At 33.1% G+C, this 22,182-nt stretch overlaps 4 protein-coding genes across 4 annotated transcripts; 2 read left to right on the top strand and 2 right to left on the bottom strand.

Moving 5' to 3' along the window:
• Positions 1 to 957: 957 nt before the first annotated feature.
• On the top strand, positions 958 to 1,524 carry LOC110699425. The gene has a single exon (XM_021876938.1). The coding sequence runs from the start codon at positions 958 to 960 to the stop codon at positions 1,522 to 1,524; it is 567 nt and encodes a 188-aa protein (XP_021732630.1).
• Positions 1,525 to 4,461: 2,937 nt separating this feature from the next.
• On the bottom strand, positions 4,462 to 7,574 carry LOC110699292 (2-oxoglutarate-dependent dioxygenase DAO-like). Its single transcript, XM_021876795.1, has 2 exons — positions 6,501 to 7,574; positions 4,462 to 5,180 (listed from the first exon to the last, which is right to left on the bottom strand). The coding sequence occupies exons 1-2, from the start codon at positions 7,377 to 7,379 to the stop codon at positions 4,776 to 4,778; spliced, it is 1,284 nt and encodes a 427-aa protein (XP_021732487.1). The 5' UTR covers positions 7,380 to 7,574; the 3' UTR covers positions 4,462 to 4,775.
• Positions 7,575 to 9,811: 2,237 nt separating this feature from the next.
• LOC110699291 (UPF0160 protein-like) lies at positions 9,812 to 15,458 on the bottom strand. The gene is made up of 7 exons (XM_021876794.1): positions 15,108 to 15,458; positions 14,853 to 14,999; positions 14,631 to 14,729; positions 11,676 to 11,867; positions 11,426 to 11,545; positions 10,649 to 10,720; positions 9,812 to 10,414 (listed from the first exon to the last, which is right to left on the bottom strand). Exons 1-7 carry the CDS (start codon positions 15,393 to 15,395, stop codon positions 10,190 to 10,192), a joined length of 1,143 nt encoding a protein of 380 aa, XP_021732486.1. The 5' UTR covers positions 15,396 to 15,458; the 3' UTR covers positions 9,812 to 10,189.
• Positions 15,459 to 16,283: 825 nt separating this feature from the next.
• On the top strand, positions 16,284 to 17,929 carry LOC110699424. The gene is made up of 2 exons (XM_021876937.1): positions 16,284 to 16,293; positions 17,427 to 17,929. The coding sequence occupies exons 1-2, from the start codon at positions 16,284 to 16,286 to the stop codon at positions 17,927 to 17,929; spliced, it is 513 nt and encodes a 170-aa protein (XP_021732629.1).
• Positions 17,930 to 22,182: the final 4,253 nt, after the last annotated feature.

Here is a 22,182-nt window from a genome sequence, read left to right as displayed (position 1 = left end):
TAAGGGCATCTTTAAGGGTGAACTATTTAATTGTTCACAATGAATAAACAAATAAAGTGGTGGCTTAATGGCAAACCTTTAATGGTTCATGTTGAGTGGTCATGGGTTCGATTGCAGGAGCAAGCATTTCCATGAATTAATTCGCTGTGGGCCCCACCAATATTTTGGACTGGTATTATAGCAAAACGACGTCGTTTTGCTGTTTCATGGTGCAAAACGACGTCGTTTTGCTGTTGAAGCTCAGAAAAAAAAAATAGAAATCAGCGGCTGGGAGCGCGCCACTTGGCCCAGCCGCTGCTTGACACGTGTGCACTGTTTTAAATATATCCGTTGTAATTTTACAACGGATATATTTTACAAAATACAAATCAAAAAAAAAAAAAAAATTACCAACGACTCTATTTTTTTCCCCTCTATAAATAGACACCCATATTGATATATTTTTTTCAACTTTCAAAATTCATTTTTTTCTACTATATTTTTCTCTTCAAAAATCCCCTCTATAATTACCAATATTATTATTATTATTTATACCAATATTAATATTATTATTGTTATTATTATTTTTAATTATTATCATTAATATTATTATTAATATTATTAATATTATTGTTTTTATTATTATCGTTATTATTATTATTATCGTTATTATTATTATTATTATCGTTGTTATTATTATTATTATTATTATTATCATCGTTGTTGTTATTATTATTATTATTATTATTATTATCATCGTTATTATTATTATTATTATTATTATTATTATCGTTATTATTATTATTGTTATTATTATTATTGTTATTATTATTATTATTAAATTTTTATTTTTTCCAAATATAAATTATAATTATGGATGCTAATACCAACCCCAAAACAAATAGAAAGCAAAAAAAAAATCTCATACTGGAGGCAGTTGCGGACAGAGATCTATGGATATGACATTCGTTTTTTGGGATGTCAGGTAGCTGCAACGATATTAATGTGCTTCATCGATCCCCTGTGTTCGAAGACGTCTTAGAGGGTCGGACACCTCCTGTCAACTTCGTAGTCAATGGTCATCATTATACGAATGGGTATTATCTTACTGATGGAATCTACCCTAGATGGGCTTCTTTTGTGAAATCCATTACGAGTCCACAAACTCATAAGGATCGTTTATTCGCAAAACACCAGGAAGCTGCAAGAAAAGACGTTGAACGTGCATTTGGGGTCCTTCAAGCTCGTTTTGCCATTATTAAAAAGCCGTCTTTGGCGTGGGATACCGACATACTCCACAATATCATGCTCGCCTGCATCATAATACATAATATGATCGTTGAAGATGAACGAGAGACGTATCAAAATAACGTTAATACCAATGAGTTTATGAATGCTGGAAGGAACGCTAATGAGGACACTACCGAGTACCGTACTGATCGTATTGTGGATATCGGCTTATACTTGTCTCGTAGAACAGAGATTGAGGATCAACAGACTCATTTGCAGCTAAAAAAACGACTTGGTCGAACATATATGGAATAAATTTGGTAACAACGAAAACTTAGGCAACTAGGTTTACAGCAAATGGTTATCCCTAAGGACATCTTACAAAACGATGTGTAGTTGTGTTTTTTTTTTTAAATAAAATGTACTAGATTATAGTTGTAGAACTGTAATCACGATTTGTACCTCCTTTTTTTTATGTTAATTAAAATTAGCTGCGTTGTTGTTTAAAAAATATTAATCACAAGAATTAAATTTTTAAAAAGCTGATAAAAAAACGCGATAATTTCTTAATTAGTAATCACGATTAAAATATTAAATACGTCAATTAATTACATTGACATCGGTTAATAAATTATAATTATGAAACAAAAAGATTATATTTACAAAAATAAAATAAGGTGGGGTAGGGAGTATTGATGATGAACCATTGTTTAGTGTTTATTGTTAAGAGTGAATATTGTAAATGGTTTGTTGGGTTGATGTGGATGAGAGAGAAATGGTGATAGTGACCCATGAACCATTTTTTTTTGTTCACCAATAATGGTGCTCTAAAGACTGTGGGCCTTAATAAATTAAGAGCCTAGTATGACAAGTGAAGCATAGCACAAGACAAGACTGTGGGCCTTGAATTTTAGTTTTGTTTTCTTGGATGGCCTAAATGTTTTAGGTAAACAAACTTAAAACATTATATGGGGATTATTTAAAATTTATTCAAGGCAATAAAAAAATATGAGTATGAGCATATTTTATGTTTATGAATGATAAAAAATTTCTAAATTTCTAAAATATATGTGAGCCACCAAGTTGAGAAAGAAAATTACCCTTACTTCATCCTTCTTTATTTTATTTTTTAAAAAAAACATAGAAAAAGATCCTTATTTGTTTAAATTCGTGTTGGGAAAATTTTGATATTTTTTTTCTTTTTTGAAAATGACTCATGTTATGTTGACAGATCATTATTAAGTTAAAGTAATTCATTAAATGTCTGTTTAATTATACATACATATCAAAGTTAGAGCCAACATAGAAGTGGATGAAATGCTCATATTAAAATTATCTTTCTTACCGGTTTTATTGAATTGTATGCACGGGGATCAAGAACTAAAACCCTAAATGCATCTCATCTTTCGTGTCTGTAATGAGATGAGATGTCAAAAATTTTGGCAAGTGTCATCTAATTATACTACTCCATAATATACAAAGAGTACAAGTGTGTTAACTTCTAGTAGAAAATAAACAAAGCACAAAGTATATCCCAATAAGTACTTATTGCTAATTATAAGTGAATTGATATTTCAATTTGCTAAGTGATTTGTAGATATTTATAGTTTACCAATGAAAAGAAATTACATTCTAAAGGAAGATCTTATTACGAAGCATAAAATTTTGGATACTTATATATATACTAGGTCTAATCTGTTATTGTTATAGTAAAAAGATACTCGTAGATTTTAATGGACTAATAACTCTTAAGGAACATGGGAGTTCTTGGTGGTATGGAAAATTGTCATCCCAAAAACCGTCATTAGTAGAGATTGAACCTTCATAAAGCTACAATATAGAACTCCTACCAAGTACTACTTGGTTACTTGTACATTGTACTTGTGTTCTACCACTACAACACTATGCTTAGAATGTACACAAGTAGCTAGCAACTTATACCATAAGTAGTAAAGAGTACATACAAAAAAGACTAATTAGATCAAACAACGTTATTAATTGCTAGTTGAGGCATCATTAGTCAAAATCACTTGAAGCTTTGAGAAATGATTAGGTTGAGGAACTAATTAACCAAACTTAAGTTTATTACTAATTAATAATGAGTAGCTTTCTATTTGAGAAAAGTAGAAACTAAGCTAAAACCCCACACCTTTTTTCAAAACTATGCGTAGTCTAGTAGTACACCAACAAATGTCTTCTTCTTATACTTCGACCATTTGCCTACTTTATTGTTTACTCCCTCGTATACTTGGTTCACTCTCAATTTTTTAAGGATAAGTATTGCATCTCTTTTATTCCAAGGCAAGCAAATTATTTGTACATTGAAAATCCATTATATATAAAGAGAATATAGTTAGTTGTATGTTAAATCAATCACCAGATTAGTGGTTGCTAGATTTAGGTAAATGAAGAAATTAAGTCATTAACTATTATTGGATTCCTAGGATTATAAGATTGAATTACTTAATGGGATTAATTTTGATAGGAAAATAGTTCATTAAAATTGACATATATGAAACATCCTTTTCCAAATTAAGGGTAACATTATAAGCCTAATGTTTAGGTCTTGTTTAATTCGCCTCAATTAATCCACTTATTTCAATATATGTTCAATTTGGGATAAGTTGAAGAAAAAAATAAGTTTATATAATAAAGGCTACAAAAGTTCAACTACAAGTAAAATAAGTTTTTATTAGTTTTAGTTCAGTGAAGTTATGTTCAAAAAAATGTTTAAGTTCAAATAGGTTGAGGTGAGTATGTAAAACACACCATCCATTCTTTTCACCTAAACATGAATCTATTACCATGATTATTAGGAATTACCAATACATACAAGTATGTTAGTTGGGGACTAAATTATAATAACCATTACATTATTTTAGAATTTTGTAGTTTTCATATATCCGGACTTATTTTTCCTTTTTAAAGTGTTTTTTTAATATCACAAAAGAATTGGCGACCATGCTTTTGATGCAGAGAGTGTTTTTAATAAGATAGGTATTTTATATTAAAAAAATAAGATAGGTATTGTTAGTACTTACGGAGTAGCTTGTAACTTATATATACTCCATAAAGAAACACAGCTTTTACCCCGAAGCATTTTAACCGCAAAAATCAATAATGTAGAAGCTTGTTTCTGAGTGACCAGTTGCCACCAAATTGATAATCACCTGATCAATTTGATCATCATCTTTATAAGTTTATAGCTATCAATTTGATCAAATGAAGGAAAAAAAAAAAAAGAATAAGTAGTTCATACAAGCCAAAGACAAACATATATGAACACAATAGCTAATATTAATACAATATCTATTTGGTTTTGTCACCAAAAAAAAAAACACTTGCAAAAAACAGCTTCTAAATGCTTATACTTCAAATTCATCTCATATTGGTACAAGTAGTACCATATGGAATCATCAAACAACCAATTTTCCCAAAGAAAAACAGAGCAAGGCCTTCCTGTAGTACCTATTTCCATCAAAAGAACAAAAAATAAATCCGAATTGTATAGTAAAAAAAAAAAAACATGCAAATGCAAGGTAGATCCAAGAACAATGTAGGCCGAATCAATCAATAACGCGATATCTATCAAGAGGGTCTTTAAAGTGAAGTCGTTCATGGTAAACTCTCCAAGCATAATCCTCGAAAGAAAATGAGTTAAATACCCTCCGATCCTCTTTACCATCATTAATATTACCATGGTTGGTACTAATACTAGGCTCAATGCTTAGAAGATCATTATCACTGTTGTCACCTTCCTTATTATCTTCATCTTCTGGTTCTAATGTTTCCTTTTCGCGGTTGTTGTGGTCCATGGACTTGTTAAAGATGTTCAAAAAGGGTGAGACAGTGCTCTCAAGAGGAAGGGTGAGTAGCACTGTCATTGATATGCAAGGCAAGCTTGAGTTTGCATCATCCAAAACCGGAGCCGGTCTTCCTCTCACTTTCTTTAGCTTTCCATTGCTCCAAACCTGTCAATTCTATCAATATTAGGTTGCTTCCTTAAACACTTGCATATTACTATATCTAGAAAAAATATTGTGGTAAGCCTGACTTATTTATTATTTGACTAATTACATGGAAATTTCTTCAATGCATTCAAATAGATAGGAGGGAGCTCATATAATTAAGTGTGCTGAAGTACATATCCAGTTATTATTCAAAAAACAAAAAATATGTATGTATCTAGTCATTATCTATCACTTACATACATACCAATATACCATTAGACTTGCCCTCGCTCATATCATGGTCCAAACTCGGCTATCCTATTATTCATACTCCAATGTAACACTCTACCATATTACATTTACACTAGTCCAATTTAAACTAGAGCTCATGCTGATAGTTTTACGGCTAATCAATAGATTTGAATGGGATCATCACCAAAAACACTAGTTGCTCTAAACTTCAAATGACTCGTTCGATCTCATGTCAATACCCATGGTAATGAAACTCGATTGATCTCCAAGTACTTGCAAGTACTCCAAGTGTGTTTTTCTTTATAAATTGTCAATTAGTCTGAAAGTTGTTATGAACATACATAATGTACTGGAAGTTTAACCCAGTTACTCTGTACAGAGTATTACCTTTCTGCAACCAGTAAAAATCAGAGTACGTACAACATATCATCTGGTCACAGACTCATCACAGTACATCAACATATCACCATTTTAGAATAATCCAACAAGCTGAATTTATTAGAGCTATACTTACTAAAAAATTATTTACTTTGTTAATTTTATCTTGGTACTAAATACTAATACATTGTATTGAAACCTGAACTTATTAGCCTTAGTTTAAATTAAAGAAGGAAGCCCATTAAAGATATATGTTTTATACGACATTACGACCCTATGCACCTAAGTAGCCAATTTAAAAAAATCAAACATTAATAATATAAATTGACACGTTATTTGTCATATATGAGTATCATTTTAGTAAATACTTATAGTTGGCTTCTTAAGGCAAGAGATGTTGCAACTGTAAATCAAATCATATAACACACCCAACAAAGTAATGTGTAATTAACAAATCATACTATACCTTGTTCTTATTAACAAAAATTAACATCAACTGAACTACAATAATATAGCCTGATATAATCTGTATCCCACTATTTTGATCATTAATAAGATGCTAGTCATAAACATGTAATTGTAATTATAACCAATAAAAATCATGGATTCATAGTTGGCTAAAGTGGAATTACATTAAATAAATGAAAATGACATACACTAATTGACAACAATTATAATAATTAATTAAATAAAATATTTTGACGTATGTACCTGAGCAATGTCACCAAGCGTAACCAATACAGACCCAACCATCGGCTCCACAATGACCGAACCAGAATCCGACAACAAATCCAACTTCCTTGCTCTAATCTGGTACTGCAACCCCACCACATACGGGTACACCTCCCTCCCTTTCTCACCGTACGATCTTGTTGATGATACCCACATCAACGTACTATATTGTTTGGGCTTGTGGCCCACCTCTTCACCACCTCTAAACGGGTTCTGAAGCCCAACTGCACTAGCCACCTTCTCCACCACCTCCAACCCCACCTTCTCCAACTCACGGGTCAGCTCTCTCAAACTTGCTAAACTTAACTCGGTATTATAAGTACTAGAGCATTCTCCATCCAAGCAAAACGACCCCGTTTTATGATCATCATCTTCATCATCGTCGTTGTCGTTGTTGAAGCCGAGAGGCCATTCATCAGGGAAGGAGCTAAGTTTAATGTCGAGTGGTAGCTCGAAGAGTGAACGCGAGTCCGACTCAGCGGACTCCGCGAGTTGAGGGGTGATAGAGTGGTGGGTGAGTTGGAAGTAGCCGAGTTCAAACGAACTACGACTACTACTAAATGATGTGGAGGAGAGAGAAAGTGTAGGGAGAGGTTGTTGTTGTGGTGATGATGATGACGACTTGGCAGTGCCACGTGGAGATAGACGAGTGGGGAGAGAGAGGTTAGGAGGGAGGCGGTGGAGAAGGCGAGAGAGGGTGTCAGCTGCGGCGGAGTCTGACGTGGAGGAGAGAGATGGTGGTTGTAGGGTTGAGGGTGTTGGTGGTGGTGCTGAGGTGGGTGTGGGTGTGGGTCCGCCGCCGTAAAGGTGGTTGAGGAGATGACGTGGAATATGTTGAGTAGAAGATGAGCTTGCCATTTTTGATTGATGATAGAGTATAAAAACTATGAATGTAGGAGGATGTTTTTCTTTGGTATAGAGGAGTAGAAAGAATGGTGATTATGGTGTCAAGTATTCAAGGTGTTTATACTAGTTGTAGTTATTACTTACGTGGAATACATTGCATAAAATAAAATACCTATCTTATCATAAAATAATTAAGGGATTATAGATTTATAGATTATGGTGTCAAGTATAATGCATGCACACCCTATATACTATGATGGTCAATGTATCCGGCTACTTCTATTAACACGCTTGTTAATTTTTTTTAAATGGCAAGTATGAATTAAATCTCTAACACTTATAGTTTTTTTATTCAGTATTTAAGGTCAAAAACTTATAAATAGGGGATCGGAAAGCTAAGAAAATCCACACCTTTAAACATCCTTACTTGATAAGATTTGAATCTCGAACCTTAAAACCTTAGTACGTGAGTCAAGTCTTTATTACTCGTAAGTTTAACACACTTGTGATAGAAGACAAAAGACGCACGTAATACTAATATTCTCTGTATACTTATTAATTAAAGAAATTCTGATTAGTACCATTTTTTTATTGTTAACATAAATCATGTACTTAATGATTTAATAACAGAGTCAAATTAAATGTTGTTAATAAACTAAAATAACTGTTGAGTTGTTGACTTATTGTACTTGATTGCGTGACTTGCATGAGATATTAGACAAGAAATGATATGTATTATCTTCATACTTATAGAATGGATGTATTAGGCTTAGCGTATAGAATTAGTTTTTTGTGAAATTTCTGCTTAAAGATAAGTAGGTATCAATGTCACTTGACATAGAATTATATTACTAAAAGTATAATTAATCTTTTCGGATAAAGTTAATTATTAAATTCATACATCAAAACATACATTCTTCACACAAGAGAAAGTGATTACAAATAAAAGGTTATTCAAAAAAAAAAAAAAAAAAAAAAAAAAGTGTTTAGGAGTTCAATAAAGCCTGAAGGGAATAACATGCAACTACTTTTAACTGAGATTTTGCGAACAACGAAATCACTTTTGTGGGGTGGTTTTATTATATTTCACAATTCTATATTTCGTATTTAGTAAATAAATAAATAAATAAAAGTATATGAATAAGCATAATCAATTGATTAGTAGATTAAAATGGCAAACAGAACACCGTGTTTCAGGAAATGGAGGAAAAGAAGGGTCATGTGTGTGATGTGTATCACTGTACCAGCACATTTGACACCCACAAATTTACAATTAGAGTAGGGTTATGCCAACAACTATATCAAATTATTATCCATAAATACTTGTTTAAGACACAATTAGAGTTTGATTGGGCGACCTTTTATTAAAGTTTTGCTAAACACAATCATCAGAGATATCAACAAGCAATTAAACACTACGGAGTACCAAGTATATATTTCTCAAAAAGGTTACTCTACAGTCGACTACATACGGAGACACGGAGTACTAGTATTAGTTTGTATCCAATCAGGATTTTCATTTAAAAAATGTGGATTCAAATTTTTCATAAAACTAGGGTGGCTAACGGGCGCGCCATAGTTAGTCATATCCAAGAGCTTTTCAATAGTTGGCAATATAATGAGGGTAATTATATAAACAAATATTTTAAAGGTATAAATGCCCGCATACTATTCTTTTAAGAGCGAAAAATAAAAATAATTAACATTAATAAAGATAAATAAATAATAAAAAAAAAAAATTAAGTTCGATAGGAACAAGAAAGAGTAAAATTTTTAAAAATGAAAATGGTGAAAAGCAAGAATTAGGCACCTCAGGTTACGAGGGAATTATCTGTGGCTTGGCTGATGCAAACATTGACAAGCATGTGCTGCCAACACCCCCACCTGCCACTGCATCTGCTGCAACCTTGGTACATACGGATTATTACGGAGTAATTCATTTGTTTCTCTGCGCTTTTTGTTTTTCAGTAATTCATTCATTGTCCTCTGCTATCTCTTATGTTTCATGAAATGATCTTAGAACTGTTTATTTAACCTCTATGTTCACCCGGAGGAATGTCATACAAACCCGGGGGCGGGGAGCGGCAAAAAACTCCAATGAGGCTATGATAGCTTGTGTGCTCTATTGGTCACAAAAAGTGTTGTCAAAATCGGGTATGTGATCGGTTTTAGTCAAGTTGGGCCTAATCAAATTGAGTCATGCTAATCGAATTCTAAATTGGGTCTATTAATTAGATCACTTCAAGTTTGGCCAGGTCGTTCTTGGATTGGGTCATTGACAGTCTTACTACTTACTGTGCACTATATAGGTTCAATCCACATTGCAAGCTGGGTATAGGTAAAAAACCTTAGAAGTAAAAAATACAGCCCAATATGGTTCACAACAGCTAAAAATGTAAAGAAGAAAAAAAAAAAAAAAAAAAGGACCCAAAATCAACCATACATGCAGTGATGCAGCCACTCGAAATTCATGAAGCGTGTACAACAATCATACACATTACACTTTCGAGTGCGAAGATAGGAAAAATAATCAAGCAACAAAATATATTGCTCTCTAATTTGAAGATTCAAAAAATCAATGCACTAAACAATTCTGAAGATTAGTAGTTTTTTTTGCTACTAACAGTATAACAGTTTACTTTTGTCACATAATTCAGAACAATATTAAGATTCAAAACTGCAAGTATATAATTAAACCCAAAATCATGATGGGAGAAAAAAAAAAAAAAAAAAAAAAAAGTGGGCTCATGAGCTAAAAAAGTAAATTTGTTAACTCTCTCAATTCATTATCTGCCTTATCTAGCAAGCAAACGTCTGCAAGCTCACAACTTCAAAGCTGCTTTTGCCATGGCAAGAGCACCCTCATAGGTTGTATGTCCACCAATAAAACCGCTCATATGCACAAAAACACCTCCAGGGATGCCGCATCCCTTGGATAAATCATCATCCCTCAAACCTCTCCATGATTCTGGAAGAGCCTTCCTGCTCTCAAATCTATCAGGGGCTACTGCCACTGCCTGGATTCTCCAGTGTTTGCTTCGGTCATCCTACCAAATAGTAATAGTATTACTAAAAATGCACTTCAGACTGAATTAGTTTTAAAATAACCCTGACTTACACTTGAAAAGCAATTTTTATTAACAAAGTTTGATGTTCCAAAGAGGTGATTTCATATAGACCAAATTCTATATAATTATCAAGCAATGTTCAGCAGGCCAAGTCAAAGGATAGACTAGAACAATTGTTAGTACTTTCTTAGGAAGATGGTAACTCTGCCATACCTGGTAAAGAACATATTTGATGGGAGGATCAATCTTCATTTCCTGCTCAAGCTCAAATAAATGGAGTTTCCACTGCAAGGTAAACACATCACATACATCAGATAGAAATTCCTAGTTTTCTGTAACTGAACTTTCCTGCTCAAGATAAGACAGCTTCATAATAGAGTTATTCTAGTTTATGGTCCTTTATAATGAACTCGTGCAACTGCGAATCAAGGCCATCATATATCCTTTTGACAGTGATGGCTCACATATAATTGAGTAATTCCCACCGTTCAAATCTAGACTACAAGTTTCTCCAACAGGAACTTGGATTGAACGAAAGATTAAACAAAGCCAACTCTGTTTTAGCATTATTGACTCCAAGTCGCCAAATATTTCAGGTGCTCTTAAAAGTCGAAACTCTTAGGGAAAAAGCATGATACATGGTAGTAATTATCTTTAATCACAATGGTCAGGGATAAATTTGATGAGCACTTAAAGCGGGAAGTGGAGCTTACTCACTGTTTCCTCTCCAAGGGTTTTAACTCCCATACATATTGTGCAACACAGGGTTGATGGACTTACTTACTCATGATCATTAAGAAATAAATGTTCATAAGATCAAATCTTAATGATCAGGTTGCATCTAAATGAATAATCTCAAAGTATTAGTTAGGAGTATTATTTGCTGATCCAGACCATTGACATAATTGTGAATCAGCGCAACATGACGACAAAATTCAGATTATTTGCAAGTAATAGATAATGGAGATAAAGATTTGTAGAACTACTTACTGGGCAAAATCTATCCAAGACCAATATCTCTCCGCTAGGGTCGACATCTTTTCTTGCTGACAGACACTCCACAACAATGGATCGAGCTGGCAACCATGATTTTGCAAGAGATCGGAGATTCTGATAGCCAAAAGATGTTCAATGTCAAAGCATACTTGAAACATGTGACAGCTCAAATTCCAATATTTCATAATGGGCAAGCGGCAACAACTAAGCATTAAAAGGGTAAATTACAATTCAAGAATCTTACATCCAAAAACTCGCGACCAGCTAGATTCATTGCTCTCTCAAAGGCTTTATTTTCGTTCTCAGATGATTGATCAGGATCTGTCCAGTCCAAATTCAGTTTTCCAACTCTCGAAGACAAATGAGTGTTGTTGACATATCTTGGCGGCTGGTCAGTGTCGTACTGATTAATTCCATTATCAATTGCATCAATAGCCTGCATCAATATCAGAATATTTTATAAATGAGTCAATACAACCTCAGCTTGTCAAAGGCATCAATTTTCCCATGTCTGGATGTAAATTTAGAGAGAGTGATAAAAAAATTCCATTTTCTTTACCTCTTGAATGAGATAAATCCATCCAGAAGATAGAAGGATTGATAAGTAAACCCCCCCCCAAAAAAAAAAAAACAAAAAACAAAAAAAAAAATCCTCCTCTTCCCTCTCTTCTCTTCAGTCCAACATACATAAATCAAAATACAATCTGAAATCTGAATGTCTTCGGACTAGTAAAACTCTACAACATACTAGAGAACAAGCGAGATGAATCCTTCCAAACGATAGAAGGATTGAAAAGTAAATTTCCCCCTCCCCAGGCTCCCCCCCTCTCTCATCCTCCTCTTCCCTTAAGTCCAACATATTATTAATCAAAATACAATCTTAAAGTCTTCAAGCTAGTAAAACAATACAACATGCTAGAGAACAAGCAAGTTAAGCAGACTAAGACAACCCCCCCCCCCCCCCCCCCCCCAAAAAAAAAAAAAAAAAAAAAAAAAAAAAAAAAAAAAAAAAGAGCAAGCCTCTGTCCAACATATTCCAATTCAAATACACACTCAAGCTTGTAGAACATAGTGGAGCAAAAGCAAGTTAACCAAACCAAGACTGAAAACCTCAGAGTTGGCCCTGAATCTTACAAATGCTCAATAGGTCTGATAAACAAGGAGCATCCTCCTAGAATTCCTTTACGGCATGAATTACGTATTTCAGAGCCTCCACCTCCAAATCATCTAAGCCCTATGGCCACATAATTCCATCGTCTAAATTTGAACCAAAATAGATGCAGTGTACTAACAACAGTATAGCTTAGCAGAGTTGGAACTTGTTACACATAATAAAAAAAAATTTGAAAAATAAATTGAAAAATAAATGTACTATGCAAATACAATACTTGAATACAATGAACTCTAATGAAGGAGAATCCAAAAGAACATTATTACAAATACTTAGTACACTAATTGGAGCATTACACAGCAATCTAATCTAATCTAATATATATATAAATAAAGTAGGCATTTTTAGAGAGCATTCGGAGCGCCACGTAAGAAAGAAATATACTTATTTCGACCAATAAGAAGAAAGATTTGTATTTTATTTTTGAATTAAAAAATTATGTCGCCACCTAGATAAAAGTAACGAATTAGATTTGATATATCTAAATTTTAATGCCACGTAGATTATAATCTACGAATTAAATTATTTTAATGAAAAAAAATAAAGTAAAAATATAGGAAAAGATAAATTTATTAATTTAATACTACGAGTATAAAAAATCCAAAAAAAAAAATACTAAAAAATATTTAAATGATAAACGCTTATAATAAAGTTTGATACCTATCATTATAAGATAAATTTTGATAGTTTATGATAAGAAATACAAATTGTTCGTTAATTATAATTAAATTAAAATTTGTGATACCTACCATTATAAATTGACACATCATACGACACAAACAAAATTTCGTATTAATAAAAAACACCATCAAGCGAATTTTGTGTTAGTAATTTTGTGTTAATTTTTTGTCATCAATGACCGGGTAATTTTTAGCTTAATTTTTAAAACCCTATGTTTAAATTAGTATTTCTAATTATTACTTATATTGTATTAATTTGGGATACTCAACGATTATATGTTTATGTTTTATTTACTAAATGTTTTTTTACATGCAGATCTAACACATCATACGACACAAATAAAATTTCGTATCAATACAAAACTCCATCAAGCGAATTTTGTATTAGTAATTTTGTGTTAGTTTTAGGTCATCAATGTCCTAGTAATTTTTAAAATCTTATGTTTAAATTTATATTTGTAATTATTAGTCGCATTGTATTTATTTAGGATACTTAACGATTATTTGTTTATGTAATGACATACGATTCGATGTTGTATACTTAATATATGGATGGCTTTGGTTATTTTTAGAGATGATAAAAAAATTCCAATGCATAAATTTGATTTTATATCGCAACAAATTTTCATTTATTGGTAAATATATTGAGTTATTTTATATAAATGTAAAGATTTAATTTATATCAATTTCAGTTTGGCTAACCTTTCACGGTTCAATTTATCCATTGATGTAATAGGTTGGTTGTGGACGAAGTTGGTGATTCTATCGAAATAAAAGATATGGTAAAACAATGAATAATGATTTAAGATTTAAATTATTAAAAATTTATCATTTCACATTAAAAATTTTATATAAGAGAAAAAATTATCATATTTACATTTTATTTATATTTAATAAATTCATTATAAATTATAGTAAAAAAATATATTAAACTTTTGTAATTTTGACTTAAATTATTAATTACAATAAATCAAATAATTAAAAATCTTAGATGAAAAAACCGTGCATCACACTTCCATCTAATACTTATAATTTGGAGCAAAAGTAATCAACTATCAATGCACATAATCAACATAGATGTATGAACACTTATTTCCAACATCTCATCCAAATGGATGACCAATAACCAACATGAATACTTCATACATCTAATGCAGGAAAACATCACTAGTTAACAATAATATTCATGTTAGTTCCACACTACAAGCAACTCGAACTTTACCAATCAAAACTCTTCCACAAAAAGAAATGCCATAATCAAAACATCACTAGTTAACAACAATTCAACAATATTTGATCAATAGAGCCTGTAAAAATTATAAATTTAATAAAAGGCAAAGGTACAAACCTCCATAAAGTTCCTATAGACAGCAATAAACAACCGAAATACATCTTGGTGCCCTTCATCAAGCCTCAATTCCTTTGCAATTATCTCCATCCCAAAATGCTACATTAAAATAATTACAAACATCAAATCAAAACTATATTTCTTCAAAAACCGAATCCCAATTCTTCAAATCAAGTTTACTCAAAATTCAGATTAAAACAATTGAATTAAATTTAAAATTACCTTGTAGACAAGACCAGCACTACTAAGCTTAGTATTAAACCCATGACCAAAAACCTCTGCAAAACCCTTTTGATGATGATCATATCTATCATTACTTGGATCATACACTCCTCCTACATCCAAAACTGCATCCAATGTCTCCAAAAGCTGCAAAAATTTTAATTAATTTAAATGAAATCCCCAAAATAATTGTAAAAATCAAATTAAAATAAAATTCCAAAAAGGAGTTTAAGTGAAAAATTAATACAAACCCACCTGGGGATCACGGGTTCGAACAATTTCAGCACCGGAAAATTTGTCGGAGAGACGAATCATGAAGCAACCAAGAGCTTCGTCGCAATGGAAGCTGCCATTGTGGGTGCCAACGCGCTTGAGCTGAGCGTTAATGGGGGAACCAGTTGAGAAGGTGGAAACCCTAGAAGGTGAGAATGCCATGAGAGAGAAAGAAGAAGAAGAAGAGAGGAGAGAGAAAGAGGTGAGGAAAGGGAAGAGCTTGCGACTGCTTGTATTAAACCCTCCTCTGCTTACTGAGAGCATAAACATGTCCTTTCCTCTGCCCTTTTTGCTACTTTGTTGATCTTTTGTTTAGTTTGGTTGTGTAGGACTCAGCCTAGGAGGGTATGACCGAACGAGGGATGCCCTTTTGGTTTCCATTGCGGAGCAGTAACTAAAGAGATGGCCCTTACGACACGACACAATTAATTTTGAGTTGATTGAAAAATATTTGAACTTGATATTATACAACAGAAATTATTCTGGTTAAAATTCTACATTATTTGACTTGTTAGTCTTATATTATTAGTACTCCGTATTTAATTATCTCTAGGATGTTTTTTGTACGTATATAATACACAAGATCAAACACAAATACAACTTGTTTACTCGAATTCCTAACTCTCTAAATTGAGGAAGACCAATTATTTTTGAAAAAGTCAATTACAAAAAATTGATAATTTATTTTAAGAATTAAGCTATAGTTATTGATATTATCCTTTGCTTAGTAGGATTTGAATCCTAAACTAAGCGACTAGTGTTTACGTCTAGTAAGGGTTTTCCTTAAGATATTGTTGTTGGATTATTTAAAAAAATAAATAAATAAATAAATAAATTTCAGTTAAGTGGTCCATTTATCTTGGTAATTAGTTTCCCATGATCAAGGAAACTGATTATCATTAGTCCAACCACTAACCCACTTCTATAGAACCACCATAACCAACTCATGAATAAGGGGTTTTTGATGGCAAAACTCCCTATAAATGTAGACAGAAATTGTGAGTGTTTTTCATGAAATGGTCACTGCATCCAACTCTCAAATAACAAACACCATCTAAGTGAGAGTGAGGGTTCAGCACCAGAATTAAAAGGTAGATCAAATTCGATTTCGGCGCCGCAACGAGGTTGTTCATCTTCATCTTCCTCGAAGTTTCTACAATGGTTGGAGGTAAATTTTACACTTTAACGCTTCCGCAATCATAAATTACATGTTGTAATTCAAGCTAATGAGAATGTTATTGTTTATGCATTAATTAACATTTAGTATCAGAGCCATGTTCATTCTCTTCCTTGCTTAATCAAGTATACATTTTTGCCTATGTCGTGTAATTGAATAATGGTGTTGCAATTATATTTTGCCTCTACTGTGTATTTTGGATGATGGTGATGCAATTTATGTATTTACATATCTATATAATTTATGCATTTATAAGAATGTGCTCGTACAAATTAAGTATGCATATACTCTGTAATTCAACTTAATTTATGTATAAAATGAAAACGAGTGATAATAATGATAATACGAGTAACAAAGTTATTTTGGAATTTGACTGGAGTATGTCAGTATGTAGATGATAATTTTTGATATGTGGCATTATTGTATTGGTTACTACGGAGTATTTTGAAGGTTTTGCAGAGATGGGTGCAATGTATCAGAGACAGAGTTGGACCTATTTTCGTGCATAATTAATTAACTTTTATCTTGCTACATTATTAGAGTATGTGATTAATTAAAATAAAAGGGGATTGTATTAATGCGTCAGTGCGTAAGAGTGCGTGACCTTGTATTTTGTTTCTTAATTTGCATACTTTATGATACATCATTGTTTAAGAGTTTATTTTAGTAGTCTGTTATTCATTTTGGAGCAATTGAATAATGAATTAAATTATGTAAATGTCAAGTGTGTTAAAATTTTATTAATTGGGGTAGCCACAATACCTCTATTTATTAAAATTTTGTTTAGTAATCACATGTGGAAACTAGACATTTGTTGTAATTAATCCTCTATGATATGATAAGACTTACCCACAGGAATTTTATTATATTAGAGAATGATTAATTAGAGTGAAGTGTTAAACTTTGTTTCTTAAATGTCCCACGGGAAATTAAGAAATTGATACAATTAAATAACTTCACCATATGATTATTATATTCATCTAATTGAGTAAAACTTTAGCCCACAGGCAAGTTTTATGTCACTAGATACATATATCTTATGCATTATTTACATTGGTAAAGCATAAATTTTGTTTAAAGTCTATATTGATGTTAAGCATTTTTATTTTTATTTCTCCTTGCAGTAGTTTTACCTGGAAATATTTCTGATGTCAAATGTGACATTCCTGAATTAAGGGGTGATAACTATAAGGTGTGGAAAGAAAGAGTGCTACTGCAATTGGGATGGATGGATATTGACTATGCTGTTAGGAAAGACGAACCACCTGTTGTAACGGAGACTAGTACTCCAGATGCAATTAGTCTTTATGAAAAGTGGAAGAGGTCCAACCGTCTCTCAGTTATGTTCATAAAGATTAAAATATGTGCTAGTATACGTGGTTTTGTCGATAAGCATACTAATGTTAAAGAACTCATTAAGGCCATCGATGAGCAGTTTGCAACTTCTGATAAAGCTCTTGCTAGCACCTTAATCATGCAGTTTTCATCCATGAGGCTCATTGAGACCAAGGGAGTGCGTGATTACATCATGCGCATGAGGGATATAGCAGCTCAACTTAAGGATCTGGAAGTTACCATGTCCGAGTCTTTCCTAGTGCATTATATTTTGTGCACTCTTCCTAATTAATACGACCCTTTTAAGGTCTCTTACAACACACATAAGGATAAATGGTCAATTAATGAAACATTCGTTTGTTACATTCAGTTTTTGATATTTCTTGCATTTTTGTACGTACAGTTGGATTTTTTGGTTAATTCAATAAGAAATTTCGTTTTTGTTTGACCTAGAGTGAACATAAGGTTTACTCGTTTAGTTGTATGAGTGGTGGAAAACTAAATATATTGTGATACATGGAAGATTAGTTCTCGCTATTAGGGAATTCGTCGCTATGATTCATTTGGATTATTTCATAGCGACCAAGTGGGAGAAGGTTTACTCATTTGGATTATTTCATAGCGACGAATTCCCTAATAGCGAGAACTAATCTTCCATGTATCACAATATATTTAGTTTCCACCACTCATACAACTAAATGAGTAAACCTTATGTTCACTCTAGGTCAAACAAAAACGACATTTCTTATTGAATTAACCAAAAATCCAAATGTACGTACATAAATGCAAGAAATATCAAAAACTGAATGTAACAAATGAATGTTTCACATGACGGAACCAAGTCCCATCCTTTGTACATGACCCTTGAAACCATTAACAAGCATGCCTTTGGTCAAGGGATCAGCAATCATCAATTCAGTGTTAATGTGTTTTATGATCACTTTCTTTTCTTGAACACGTTCTTTTACGGCTCGAAACTTTATGTCAATGTGTTTGCTTTTACTTCCACTCTTATTATTCTTAGCCATAAAAATCGCAGCTGAATTGTCACAATACATCCTTATTGGGCGAATAACAGAGTCAACAACTCTTAACCCAAATATGAAACCTTTTAGCCAAACACCATGTGATGTAGCCTTATAACAAGATATAAACTCAGCCTCCATAATAGAAGTAGAAATTAAGGTCTGCTTTGCACTCCTCCAAGAAACAGCACCATCGGCTAGCATGATCACATATCCTGAGGTGGATTTTCGTGAGTCAATGCAACCACCATAATCGGAGTCTGAATAACCACAACTTCTAGATCTTCTGTTCGTTTATACATAAGCATGTAATCATTGGTACCCTGAAGGTATCTCAACATTTTCTTTGCAGCCTTCCAGTGATCAAGACTTGGGTTACTTTGATATCTTCCCAATACTCCAACAACATATGCAATGTCAGGTCTAGTGCAAACCTGAGCATACATAATGCTTCCAACAACTGAAGCATATGGAATATTTCTCATTTGTTCCTTTTCAATGTCATTCCTGAGACATTAGTCCAAACTGAACCGATCACCCTTTACAATAGGTGCTACACTTGGTGAACAATTTTTCATATTAAATCTTTCAAGCACTTTGTTGATGTAGGCCTCTTGAGACAAACCCAAAATGCCTCGAGATCTATCTCTATGGATCTTAATGCCAATGACATAAGATGCCTCACCCATATCTTTCATATCAAACTTGCTTGAAAGAAATTGTTTCACCTCATATAGCAACCCTTTATCATTAGTTGCTAGCAAAATATCATCCACATATAATACAAGAAAACAGATTTTACTCCCACTAACCTTATGGTATATACATTGATCCATGATATTTTCTTCAAAACCAAATGAAATTATCACTTCATGGAACTTCATATATCATTAGTGGGAGGCCTATTTTAGTCCATATATGGATTTATTAAGCTTACAAACCATATGCTCACCCTTTTCTGAGAGGAATCCTTCAGGTTGTCTCATATAAACCTCTTCCTCTAAAACACCATTCAGAAATGCAGTTTTCACATCCATTTGATGTAACTCAAAGTCAAAATGAGCTACTGCTGCCATGATCACTCGAAGAGAATCCTTCTTTAATACGGGAGAAAAAGTCTCTCTGTAATCAATTCCTTCTATTTGAGTGAACCCTCGAGCAACAGGTCTAGCCTTATGTCTCTCGATGTTGCCTGATGAGTCTTTCTTTGTCTTAAAGACCCACCGACATCCAATGGCTTTTACACCATCGGGCAACTCAACAAGATCCCAAACTTTATTAGATGCCATAGAATTCATTTCATCTTTCATGGCACTCATCCACAAGTCGGAATCCATTGAGTTTGTGGCCTGTGAAAACGTGATTGGATCATTGTCAGCTTCAACATTATAATCCGGTTCTTGCAAATACACCTCAAAATCATCAGAAATAGCTGATCTTCTTGCTCTAGTGGATCTTCATAAAGGAACTCGATCAATGTGTCGATCACCTACATGTTCCTCATTTGCATTGTTATCCATTAAATTATTATCAGCATTTTGTGGAATTTCATTGGTTACTGGTTGCATTACACCCGGTTGAACTTGAGGAACGTGAACAATAACCATCTGGTCACTTGAGTTAATGGGGGAAACTTCAACATGATCCTTTTCAGAAACGTTGTCCCGAAATTGATCACTCCCACTAACTAAGTCATTCTCAAGAAATTTTGCATTTCTCGATTCCACAATTCTGGTGCTATGTGATGGACAATAGAATCTATATCCCTTATATTTTTCGACATATCCAATGAAATTCCACTTATAGTCCTTGGGTTAAGTATCTTTTCTTGTGGGTTGTAAATTCTCACTTCGAACGGGCATCCCCAAATGCGCATATGGCGCAAACTCGGTTTCCATCCTTTGAACAACTCAAAAGGCGTTTTAGAGACAGCCTTGGATGGAACCCGATTTAATATATACACTGCCGTCTTAAGGGCTTCAATCCACAAAAATGGTGGAAGTGTAGCATTGCTCTGCATACTTCTCACCATTTCCATTAAGGTCCTATTTCTTCTTTCTACTACACCATTCTGATCCGGAGAACCAGGTATAGTGTATTGGGCAACAATCCCATGCTCTTGAAGAAATTTTGCAAACGGACCACATGCTTGTCCATTCTCGGTGTATTTACCATAGTATTCTCCACCCCTATCTGATCTCACAATCTTAATGTGCTTACCACATTGTGTCTCTACTTCAGCCTTAAACAATTTAAAGGCACTCAAGGCTTCATCCTTGGAATGAAGTAAGTAAAGATACATATATCGTGAATAATCATCAATAAAGGTGATGAAGTATTTAAGATCTTTAGCATTCATGTCCGGACAACAAATATCCGTGTGTATGATCTCTAACAGGTTAGAGCTCCTCTTAGCACCCCTTTTAGATTTGTTAGTTTGCTTTCCTTTGATGCAACTAACACATGTCTCAAAATCAGCAAAGTTTAGAGTACCAAGTACCCCATCCTTTACTAACCTTTTGACTCTCTCAACGGAGATATGTCCCAATCTGCGGTGCCATAGCATAGAGGATTTTTCATTTATAATACATCGTTTTAAACCAACGTTGACATGCAAGGAACTGTGAGTGATATCATTTTGCAAGTTAAGACAATATAAACCATTAGACAAAATACCATAACTAATAACTTCATAATTTCTTGATAAACTGAAACCAGAATCTGAAAAATTAAAGGAAAATCCTAAAGGTACAAGTCTTGAAACTGAAATCAAATTTCTAGAGAAATTTGGAACATAAAATGTTCTTTCTAAATGAAAAATAAAACCACTACTTAAAGTTAAGCTGCATGTCCCAACTGCTTCCACATGTGAACTCATCTTGTTGCCAGAATAGATGTTTTGTTCACTGCCCATTGGTTTCCTTAGGTTTGTCATACCCTGCAAGGTATTTGAAATATAGATTGTAGTACCAGAGTCAATCCACCATGTATTACAATTAACATCAACCATATTAGATTCATAACAAACAAATGCCAGAAAATTACCTTTCTTCTTAAGCCAATCCTTAAACTTGGTGCAGTCTTTCTTCATATGTCCCTTCTTTTTACAGAAGAAACAAGAAGACTCCTTTTTAATGGATTGATTTGCTGGAATCTTTCCCTTTCCCTTACCCTTAGTGTGATCCATTTTCTTCTTTTCAAAAGTTGTGAGATTCACCTTTTCACCCTCTTCCATCGTCAAACGTCCCTCCTCTTGAACACACATGGTCATAAGTTCATTAATTGACCATTTAAATAAATTTCAGTTAAGTGGTCCATTTATCTTGGTAATTAGTTTCCCATGATCAAGGAAACTGATTACCATTAGTCCAACCACTAACCCACTTCTATAGAACCACCATAACCAACTCACGAATAAGGGGTTTTTGATGGCAAAACTCCCTAGACAGAAATTGTGAGTGTTTTTCATGAAATGGTCACTGCATCCAACTCTCAAATAACAAACACCATCTAAGTGAGA

Source organism: Chenopodium quinoa, unplaced genomic scaffold (assembly GCF_001683475.1).
Source record: "Chenopodium quinoa cultivar QQ74 unplaced genomic scaffold, ASM168347v1, whole genome shotgun sequence".
Lineage (NCBI taxonomy): Eukaryota > Viridiplantae > Streptophyta > Magnoliopsida > Caryophyllales > Amaranthaceae > Chenopodium > Chenopodium quinoa.
Note: the sequence above shows the minus strand (reverse complement) of the source record. Positions and strands in the feature narration are given on the sequence as shown.